This window comes from Schistocerca nitens, chromosome 4 (genome assembly GCF_023898315.1).
Source record: "Schistocerca nitens isolate TAMUIC-IGC-003100 chromosome 4, iqSchNite1.1, whole genome shotgun sequence".
Taxonomy (NCBI): domain Eukaryota; kingdom Metazoa; phylum Arthropoda; class Insecta; order Orthoptera; family Acrididae; genus Schistocerca; species Schistocerca nitens.
The window spans coordinates 577,163,469-577,175,309 of NC_064617.1; the positions used below are offsets into that span (position 1 = coordinate 577,163,469).

Consider the following 11,841-nt stretch of genomic DNA (forward strand, 5'->3'; position numbering starts at 1 on the left):
ATGAATCGGCATGAGCTGACTAAAGGAGCGATTATTTGTGTAATCGTATTCAAGCAGATTATTGATCCTTATGTGACTGGTCGGCGTTTTTATTCATTTCCTATGTCCTATGAAATGAGGATAAAGTAGATATCATTAATTGCAACGCCGGCCGAAGTGGCCGTGCGGTTAAAGGCGCTGCAGTCTGGAACCGCAAGACCGCTACGGTCGCAGGTTCGAATCCTGCCTCGGGCATGGATGTTTGTGATGTCCTTAGGTTAGTTAGGTTTAACTAGTTCTAAGTTCTAGGGGACTAATGACCTCAGCAGTTGAGTCCCATAGTGCTCAGAGCCATTTGAACCATTAATTGCAACGCATGTTACTGCCGCCAGTTGCAGCTGTACGCAGAATTATGCAACAGAATTGTCTCGTGACACTATGTTGTAACGTCTGTTGTAGAAGGCCAGTTTTCGGCATAAAACCTAGCTATGAATATTGGCTCATCACGGCTCCCTATTAGAGAATAAGCCAGCTGCTACAGCCAAAATTGCGCACAGCGGAGAAGCGCAAAATTTTGTTGCGGCGCTCCTTTCCATTATTTGTTAGAAGTATTTTCCAACATTGCTTATTTCAAAAGGTCTGTCTTCACGTACTGTGAAGAACTTGTCTCAGGCTTTGCTGCCTCAGGTAGAGCCCATAGTGTCTGCGCAGAACTGCTCCGATCTGCGCAATACGTCACCGTCGAGAAGCTCGGCACGGTTCGCGCGCACTCTTGCGTGTTGAAGCGATAAAGTTTCATGTTGTTGCTGTTTATTTTTGTCTTCTTTCGATTTTGTTCGTTATGTTTGACATTAATAATGCCGAATTGTCCTACGGCTGTGTGTGAAAACGGTAATCAGAAGACTAAAAGGCAGTAGTATTACTTGTCATAAGTTCCCTCGAATTCCTGAAACATTTGCTCGGTGGGTTCAGCTCTGTAGCAGTAGTGACAGCATTAACATTAAAAATGCTACTGCCTGTAGCAAAAACTTTAGAGAGGACGTTTGTTTACAGTATCTACAAGCTGAAATAAAGAAACTTCAACCAAAATAGGTTTTAAAGCCGACTGCAAATTCTATAAGCTCGTGAAACTCGTAAACGTGCACTTAACATGCTAGAAAAAGTAGATCAAAGCATAGAATCAGAGAAAGGTATTATCGAGGATGAAATGAAAAAAACTTAATGAAGAATTATCACCATTGAGAGAAAACAATTCAGTGTTTAATTTGCTTTTCGTTCTCAGTATATTGTTATCCGCTATTACTGTTTCACGTGTTAAGCAAAGAGAGGAAGTAATGCAAAGCATTAAGTATCTACACAGTGCTGACGACTAAAGTACACAAAAGTTTTGCTAAAAGCACTTCACGAGTAAGCAAAAAACAAGCTTAAGTGAAGCAGAAAATTTGTGTGTTGAGAATTTGATGAAATGATTGGCATATGCTACGACTAAGAAAGTGACGCCGTATACGGACCACATAGCCAGGTACAGGTTGTGAGACCTGAGTTTCTCCTGGCGTATACAACTTTCAAATAACTTCCGGGAATTCAGCCAGGTAACACTTTCAGCAGTTTGCCTTGAAAATCGCGGGGTGTTCTCCCGCCGAAATATCGGCGGTCGCTGCAAGTGTTACCTGGCTGAATTCCCGGAAGTTATTTGAAAGGTACAGGTTGTTATTGCATGTGGTTTATATGGAGCCTGGAAGCAGTCTGTATACTGCTGGCCACGAAAGAGACGCAAAAATACATCACTGGATGTATTTCTTCCAGATCCGACTCCATAGACAAATCACTTGGACATCATAGTGACAAGATAATAGTAATATCAAAAGGTCCTATAAGCTCTGCGGCAACTGAGGAACTATCTCGTCCTAGCTTAATCGTCTCTTCAAACGCAGCTCTCTGTGTAAAGAAGCAGATGTGAATAAAAACCTGCCAAAACTTTTAATCGAAAGCTTCAAACTATTTCTCAAGAGATCTCCGCAATTTACACTAAGATCATTACTGTGCCTACATCCGGATAAGGCACCTAACACGTCGGCAAAGACAATGAGGGCTAAACAGCTGCAGAGAGGAGCACACACATGGAGAGCTTCCGCAGTTCATTCCAGATGGTATTAAGGTATTTAATTTGTTGTTGAATTGTTGAAGTACGGCGATCAATACTGAAGCTTCAGGATCATCAAACGCAGAAATGACAAGTACATGGAATTGTATCGTTTCCTTTCTACTTAATATCTGCACGAAAAAAAACGTTATACACTATTGCTGATTTTGACGAAACTGCGTTTAGAAACTGAAAGCTCTTATGATTGTTGCGTTTCCTGTACTATTAAAAATGTGTAATACTTAATAACGACTGAAGGATGCCAAGTTATAACTTATCTCATAGAAAATGTCAACCAATAGAATGTATATGTCAAGGTGATCCAAAATACGTAGTTATACATCTGTCATTACTAGAAAGACAATATGATAATTTCATTGCCGTAGGAAGCAGTAAGTCCCTGTGTAGGTAAGTTTCAATCGAACTCATATCTTATTACATCGCCCTTCAGTTTAGCAAATTAATGGTGGTTTAAGCGGAATACGGCCATGCACGAACGTGAAAAATCGTCTCTTCTCGACAGTGACGTCACGCGGAAGCGCTCGCCGAAAGCGTTGGCCCAAATTTTCTATATAAGTATTGCTTGTTGCTGCCCTCACAGATGCGGCTACGCTCTCTCGGTCTCACCCCTCTGTCACCCCACCACGCTACCCTTGACGTCAGGGAGGCCGTTGCCGAAGCGTCTCTAGCGTGATCTTCCGAAACTAACCAGGCGACACGCCAGACATCTACTGTCGTCTTACGGAACTACGAGCACACCCCCGGGACAGTGGTTTAGGGGGGCTTCCTCTCTGTATATGTTACATATGTTACTCTGTGGCCTTAGTCAGCTCAGCAGAGCAAAGTGGCAACGCAGTGGCAGCCGACAGCGCCGGCTGCCATTGGTTTATTGGTGGCGGGAGCCCTGCAGCCCGTTGCCTGTCAAGTGACAGCTACTTTAAATCAGACTATAGTAGTGTTTAGGCTGCGCCTTGGAACGTCCATAAGCTGCATGTAGTAGCGGTTTGGGGGCGTGGCTTCTATATAGTACTGCTCTTTATGGGCGACCCGAAGGCTCAGAGCTTGCAGCCTAAGGGTGTCATACCAACCACCACACATTTTTCAGGTTCCACTATCTATGTAATAAAGGAATGTAGAGTGGCCGAAACTTCGCTATCCAATCTCTGTCTCTGCACATCTCTACTACGCTTCGATGCGTCATTAATCGACGTTTAGTATTATTGTTTTGATAATATTTTACATAGTTGTTTTGTTTCTGCTATTGGCTATTTTATCCACATTTAGAATAAGTTTGCAAATATCCCGCCAGAGTGCACTACACTACAGTAACATACCAGTACTGCCATCTAGCGAGAGTTTCATAAGTGGTTAGAGGACAAAGCGCGCGAAATTTGTCCCGTTACTTTACTTTCCTTGCTTGCTGATGGTGACTGCATTTGTTGATACCGTGTGATATTAGCAAGTTTCTTTTTCGGAGTATATTTCGCAAGATTTTAGTGAGTTTTACTTGCTGGTGAATATCTGCGACATACCGCGAGTGTGAAACAAGCGCAATATTAATTCAGTGTGCAATTTAATAGGTAAAAACTTGGAACACGGCCATAGGATGAAAGTGAAAGAACTTGGTGCATCCAGACCCGCATTAAAGATCTCTCCGAAACGCATCTTTTCATATTATTTGCTGCAAAGTGTCAGAAAATGTAATGATGACGTATAAAAACACTAACCAAAGATTTTAACTCGAAGTTAGCTTCTAACGATATTTAATACCTGATTATAGAAGATACAGTACGTAAAATTATGGGCAGAGAGTGATCTGCTCACCCCCTCCCCCTGAATTCTTAGTTTTTTATGTCAGACTAATCTGTAGCGTAACCCGAGGTCTATGTTGGCTCCGATCGATAAATGCCACAGCCTTCCCCAGTATAGAAACCACGAGCCGCGCCTGGTCAAGACCTATTAAACTGAGCGTTCCAGCGTGTAGATAAGTACAAACTCACAAAATATGGCAGACAGACAGCAAATACGTTTTACAACTTTAGAACAGTTGAAACACAGAATAAACATCAATACAGTCGTTAAGTAGGCATCCTATACGCAACGAGTCTGCAGGACTGAACAGCGGGGAAAAAAGATCATCCGCTAAGTCACAAAGCGGACGAAAGTGTGTGCTGAGTCATCGTGACGGACGGTCATGAAGGAGACAGTAACGAAAAACAAGACGACCACATTTGTCAACGTCACTGTATAACTTAATGTTGCACTCAATAAATATTTAAGCAAAAAACCACACAAATTGAACTCCAGAAGCAGGGAATTCCAGGGCAAGCTAGAGTTCCCGAACCACTCATCAAGTGATAAAGATGCCCGTAATAGGAAAATGTATGCTCGAAGTCATCAACTCTGGATTGTGGAGCAGTGGGAAAATATCATTCCGTCGGATAAGTCTTGTTTCACAGTCTTTTCACCTCCTGGCTGAGTTTACATCTCATTAATCAACCGTGGCGGGTGTTCGGTGATGATTTGGGCATCCGTATACTGCTACGTCTACATACATACTTTGCAAACAAACGTTCGGTCTATGGGTGATTTCCTCTCCTGTTCCGCTCGCAAACAGAGAGGGGAAAACGACTGTCTGAACGCAGTCAGTACAGCTCTAGTTTGTCGCATCTTATGTTCGTGGTTCTTACTCGAAATATTCGTTGGCGGCAGCAAAGTCGTTCCGCAGACGCTCTCAAATGCTAGTGCTCTAAATCTACAAAATAGTGCCTTGCGGAAAGAGCACTGTCTTCCCGCTAGAGATTCCCATTTGAGTTCATGAAGCATCTCGATAATGCTTGCTTGCTGATCGAATCAACTAGTAACAAATCTAGCAGCCCGCCTCTGGGCTGCTTCGATATCTTCTTTTCATCCTACATGGCGGAGATACAAAACACTGTAACAATACTCCAGAATGGGTCGCATTAGCTACGTTTTCCCATAAATTTCCCATTGAATCACAGTCGGTCATTCGCCTTCCCTACTACCAACCTGACATTCTCTTTCCATTTCATATGGTTTGCAGCGTTACGCCTACATATTTAATAAGAGTAACTGTGTCAAAATACACCCTACTCATGCTGTATTCGAACACTAGAGGGCTGTTTTTCCCACTCACCAGCATTAACATACATTCTTCTACATTTAGAGCAAGCTGCCATTCATTATATTCACTAGAAATTTCGTCTAAGTTATTTTGTGTATTGCGGCAGTCACTCAACGACGACAACTTCCCGTTCATCACAGCGGCGCCGCCGGCCGTTGTGGCCGTGCGGTTCTAGGCGTTTCAGTCTGGAACCGCGCGACCTTCGTCAACAGTCTTCTGTGGGGCACCGTGTCAAATGCTCTCCGGAAATCTAGGAATGTGGAATCTGCCTTTTGCCCTCCATCTGTGGTTTGTAGGACATCATGTGAGAAAAGGGTAAACTGAGCTTTGTATGAGCGATACTTCCTAAATCCGTGCTGATTCGTGGACAGGACCTTTTGTTTTTAACAATGAAACTGACGAGCCGCTGTCCCATGTTCATAATGAATCAACAGATATAGAAGCTTTTGTGTCTCAAGAAAATTGATTATATCCGAGCTCAGAATATGTTCCAGTATTCTGCAAAAACCGATGTTACGGGTATTGGTCTGTAAGTCTGCACATCATTTCTTTTACCTTTTTTACATACAGGAGTTGCACTTGTTTCCAGTCGCTTGCGACTTTTCGCTGGACGAGAGAATGGCGATAAATGCAAGCCCAGTAAGGGGCCAATGCCGCGAAGCACTCTCCGTAACAGCGAACTAGGATTCCATCCGGACTAGGCGACTAATTTGTTTTCAGCTCTCTCAGTTGCTTCCCTGCGGCTCGGATAGCAACTTCTGCTTCGGCCATGCGGATTCCGTACGGCAGTCACAGATCTGTATGTTTGCACGATCCTCTTGAGTGAATGACTTCTTAAACGTGAAATTTAAAACTCCAGGTTTCCTTTTGCTGTCTTCTATTGCCACCCTAGATGAGTCTACGAGTGACTGGATAGAACCCTTCGACTCCTTTAGTGGTTTTACTTATGACCAGAATTTTCTCGGGTTCAGGGCAACATCTTTCGCTAAGGTAAGACAGTGGAAGCTTTTGTATGCTTGGTGCATTGTTCTTACGGAGGAACGAATTTTTACTAACTTTAGCCACGGAGCCCCTGGGTACTCTACAAGGCAGCATTACTGGCAATGATTAAGCGTCCGTTTTGGCTGATCAGGTTCACCCCACGGTACAGGTTTTGTTCCCCAGTGGTGATCCTATGTTTCAAGACGACAGGCCCTCTGTTCACATCGTCCAGGACTGGATTTGTGAGCACGAGATGAATTATTTCATGTCTCCTGCCGCTACAGTACCAGATCTCAATACTATTTAACCTTTTCCGTTTGCTCTGGGGAGAAGGGTATGTGCTTGCTATGCATCTACATCACCTTTACCTGCGCTTGCCACTATTTTGCAGGAAGGATGGTAAAATATTTCCTTGAAAACGATATACAACTTGAATTTATCCAAAGGGAGGAGTTGTTTTGAATGCCAGCGGTTTTCCCACACTATATTAAGCATGGTGATGTGTTGTCTTTCTGGAGTTCCCATATTTTTTGTCCACCCCCTGTGTTGTCTTTGTTGTTTTTGTAGTCTTCAGTACGAAGACTAGTTTGAAGCAGCTTTCCATGCTAATCCATCCTTTGCAAGCCCCTTCATCTCCGAGTAACTACTACAGCCTACATCCATCTGAGTCTGCTTACTGTATTCATTTCGTAATCTTCCTCTACAGTTTTCATCTTCCCCCCCCCCCCCCCACCGCCTGCTACACACACAGACTTCCCTCCAATACTAAACTGGTATTTCCCTGATACCTCAGAATGAGTTCTATCAGCCTATCCCTTCTTCTAATGAGGTTGTGCCACGAATTCCTTTTCTCCCCAGTTCTTTTCAGTACCTCCTCACTAGTTACGTGATCTGCCGGTCTAATCTGCAGCATTCTTCAGTAGCAGCACATTTCTGAAGGTTCTATTCTCTTTTCGTCTGAACTGTGTATCATCCATGTTTCAGTTCCGTTCAAGGCTGCACTCCATGCAAATACCTTCGAAAAAGATTTCCTAACACTTACGGCTTCTCTTTCCATTGTCAGTCTACATTTTATATCCTACCTACATTGGCCACCATCAGTTATTCTGCTGCCTAAACAACAAAACTCAACTACTACTTTAAGTGTGTCGTTTCCTAATATAATTCCCTCAGCATCACCTCATTTATTTCGACTACATTCCGTTATCATTGTCTCGATGTTGTTGATATTCAACTTACATTCTCCTTTCAAGAAACTGTCCTTTCCGTTATTCTGCTTTTCGAAGTCCTTTGCTGTCTCTGACAGAATTACGATGTCATCGGCAAAACTCAAAATTTTTATTTCTTCTTCCCGAACTTTACTTCCGACTGCAAACTTTTCGTTTGTTTCCTTCACTGCTTGCTCAGTGTACAGACGGAATAACATCGTTGATAGACTACAACGCTGACTCTCTTCTTAACCACTGCTTCCCTTCGATGCCCCTCGATTCTTATCACTGCCTTCTTGTTAGTGTACAAGTTGTAAATAGCATTTCACTCCCTGTGTTTTACGCCTGCTACCCTCAGAATTCCATAGAGAGTATTTCAGTCAAAACTATCAAAATCTTTTCTAAGTCCACTAATGGTATAACAGTAGGTTTGCCATTCATAAACTATCTTCTAACAAGGGAACCTCCCCATCGCACCCCCCTCAGATTTAGTTATAAATTGATACAGTGGATAGGCCTTGAAAAACTGATCACAGATCAATCGAGAAAACAGGAAGAAGTTGTGTGGAACTATGAAAAAATAAGCAAAATATACAAACTGAGTAGTCCATGTGCAAGATAGGCAACATAAAGGAGAATGATAGCTGTTGAGCGCCGTGGTCTCGTGGTTAGAGTGAGCAACTGATGAACGAAAGGTACTTGGTTCGAGTCCTCCCTCGAGTGAAAATTTTACTTTCTTTATTTTCGCAAAGTTACGATCTGTCTGTTCATTCATTGACGTCTCTGTTCACTGTAATAAGTTTAATGTCTGTGTTTTGCGACCGCACCGCAAAACCGTGCGATTAGTAGACGAAAGGACGTGCCTCTCCAATCGGAACAGAAAACATTTGATCGCAAGGTCATAGGTCAACCGATTCCTCCACAGGAAAACACGTCTGATATATTCTTTACGACACTGGTGACGGCATGTGCGTCACATGACAGGAATATGTTGTCGACCCACCTAACTTGCACACTTGGCGAATGGGTAAAAAGGTTCTTCTACCTTGCCCGATTTAGGTTTTCTTGTGGATGTGATAATCACTCCAAAAAAAGTGATGAAAACATAAGAGTTTGTCACAAACTGCATCAAATGAAAGCAACCGTTTCAGAGTCGCACAGTTTTCCCTGTGCTCTGTCAAAACATATGTTTTTTACGTTTTCAAATGTTTCCGTGCGTAGACCGTCAAATTCTGTATATGTCCAAGCAAATCTGAACATGTCATGGACTACTCAGTTTGTATATTTTGCTTCTTCCTGTTTTCTCGATTGATCTGTGTTCAGTTTTTCAAGGCCTATCCCTATGCCAACTTATAACTAAATCTGGGGGGGGGGGGGGTGCGATGGGGAGGTTCCCTTGTAAGACAAATCGCACGGTTAGTATTGCCTCGCGTGTTCCTCCGAAATTGTAACTGATCTTCCCCGATGTCGGCTTCTACCAATTTTTTTTCCATTCTTCTATAAGGAATTCGAGTTAGTATTTTGCAACCGTGACTTATTAAACCGATAGTTCGGTGATATTCACACCTGTCAGCACCTGTCGTAACTCGCGGAAAATGAAAAGTAATGAAACGCGGAGCAGCAAATGCGGTCGACGTACCCGGTCGAGACTGATGATATACGTAAGCGGCGCGGTCAGTGGGGTCCAGGCGACGTCGTCGTCGTCGGCCCCGCCGGCGTCCGTGCTATTGAGGGCGGCCCCCCGCGGGCCCAGCGGCAGCAGGTACAGCAGCGTCAGCCACGCCGCCAGCCGGACGAGTCGGCGCAGCGGCCTCTCCGCAGCGGCGCGCTGTCCCACGCGCGCCGCAGCCTCTTCTTCCTCTGGGCTGTCCTGCGGACCCAGACCGCAGAACGGTGTACAGTAGTCAGAAACAACAGAGTGACTTTATGGAAAATGTGAGTCGCACTCCTGCTTGTGCACCTCTCTCATAACGATTACGTATTACACTGACAAAAGTCATCAGACAGCGATATGCACATATACATATGGTAGTAGCATCGCGTACACAAGGTATAAATGGGCGGTGCATAGGCTGGTGTGTGTAGGCTGAAGAGCGGCATACTAAGCTGCTGCCAGCACGCCCACTTCGGGGGCAATCGAAACTCAATAAAGAAAAAAAGAAAAAAGGCTGGTGTGTCATCCGCGATCGCTAGCCTCCTCGGCCAAGCGCTCGGGTTGGACAGAAAGCAGAAGAGGAAGAAGCCTGTTGAGTACTTCCGCTGTCAGAAGCTGGGGCACTTCGCCGCGGACTGCACAGGCGTACTCACGCGTTTAAAATGTGCAAAGTCGCACCTCACACGCGAGTGCACGAAGCCTAGGGACGCTGCCGCTCGCCAACTACCGTGGCTGCAGTTATCTCAAGAGCTGTGGCCGCGGGAAGGGGCGGCACACACGCCGACGGTGAATCACCGCGGAAGAGATGGCAATGGACTTTTGCTGATTTTGGCGCGAGTGGAGGACCGTGCTGCTTCAGACCCGACAGCATTCGCAAAATCGATTATGCTGTCGCCAACGCAGTTGCCGCTCTCAAATCTGCCATGGCAGAGGAGAGGCTGCACTTCGGGCTCAGGTGGACGAGGTGCGCCTTCAGCTTGCGCAGCTCCGCGAGTTGCTGGCCTGCAAGTCTCGCGAGGGGCGAGACGTTGCGACTGCCACCACCGCCACGCACATGGACTCTCTCCCGGTTCCTGCGGTAACTCAGGCCGTTATGGGCGTGCCCACGGAGGTGGCGATAGAGGTCTGCTCCCTCCTCGAAAGGGGAGGGCCTGCGGAAACAAGATTCCGAGCCAGCTCCACCAGCAACAAGGAACGACTTGGCCGAAGACGTCGCACCGCCCGCCCGCCCTCCGAGGACAAGGGGGAACAGCCGCTGCTGGAAGATGAAGACAACTGCTGCGCCCATCCGAGAACAAGACACAGAAGAGGTAGTCAATAAGTCGCCAGCAGAGACAGTGATGACTGTGTCAGGACTATGGTCGCAAAATCATTGCGTGACAAGACGTACGCGCATCACAGTACCCCGTCCCTTTTACCGACTCCAATGTTCCTAAACCACCTCTATCCCGCAAGCCTTATGATTTCGGTTGGGCAATTGCAAATCTAACCGCCGTCTTTCCTAAGAGGGACTTGGACCTTATAAACCGCTTCCCTTTTTTTTACCGAGTATGACTGGCAACGCATAATCGCTGCTATTCCAAGAGTTAAGCAGAAGAAGAAGAAGAGACATTCCTCTTCCTCGCACCGCTAGTTTCCTAGCACCCACAGTATTTAATCTCAGTCAATTTTATCTTATATTTGTGGAATAAATGTCAATAGACAAAAGACTCCGAAATTCTAGACCACCTCTCGGGAGGTTGTCCATACCAGAGAGCAGAGGGTGTACTCAGGTGATACATGTGAAAAAGTTCTCGATGTGACTATGGCAGCACGATGGGAATAACCACGCTTTGAATTCGGCGTGGAATGGTAGAGCTAAACGCATGGGACATTCCATTTCCGAAATCTCGAGGGTATTTATTATTCCACTATCGATAGTGTCGAGAGTGTACTGAGAATACCAATTTTCAGGCTTTACCTGTCACCACGGACAATGCAGTGGCCGACGGCCTTCATTTAACGACCTAGAGGAGCGGCGTTTGCATACAGTTGTAAGCTCTAACAGACAAGCAAATCTGCGTGAAATAACCGCAGAAATCAATGTCGGAGGTACAACGAACGTATCCGTTAGGACAGTGCGGCTAAATGTGGCGTTAATGGGCTATGGCAGCAGACAACTGAGGCCAGTGCCTCTGCTAACAGCACGACATCGCCTGCAAAGCCTCTACTCGGCTCGTGACCATATCGGTTGGACCCTAGACGACCATTTCAGTTGGTAAGAGCTGATGGTAGGATTCGAGTGTGGCGCAGACCCCACGAACCCATGGACACAGGCTGTTAAGCTGTCAACAAGGCACTGTGCAAGCTTATGATGGTTCCATAACGTTCTGGGTTGCGTTTACATGGTCCACCTGAAACGATCATTGACTGAGAATGATTATATTCGGTTACTTGGAGTCCATTTGCAGCCATTCATGGACTTCATGTTCCCAAAACACTATGTGTCCCCAGGCCATAATTGTTAGCGATTGGTTTTAAGAACGTTCTGGATAATTCTACATCCACATCTACATCCACATGGATACTCTGCAATTCATATTTAAGTGCCTGGCAGAGCATTCATCGAACCACCTTCACAATTCTCTATTATTCCAATCTCGTATAGCGCGCGGAAAGAACGAACACCTCTATCTTTCCGTACGAGCTATGATTTCCCTTATTTTATCGTGGTGATCGTTTCTCCCTATGT

General features: G+C 45.3%; 1 protein-coding gene across 1 annotated transcript in view; it reads right to left on the reverse strand.

Annotated features, from left to right (window-relative positions):
• Positions 1 to 10,398, reverse strand: part of LOC126252447 (uncharacterized) — a 41,722-nt gene extending 31,324 nt beyond the window's left edge. The window contains exons 1-2 of the mRNA XM_049953341.1: positions 10,018 to 10,398; positions 9,096 to 9,326 (exon numbers count right to left, since the gene is read on the reverse strand). Coding sequence (XP_049809298.1) covers positions 9,096 to 9,326; positions 10,018 to 10,398 — 612 coding nt within the window. The remainder of the gene's footprint in view (positions 1 to 9,095; positions 9,327 to 10,017) is intronic.
• Between the last annotated feature and the right edge of the window lie 1,443 nt (positions 10,399 to 11,841).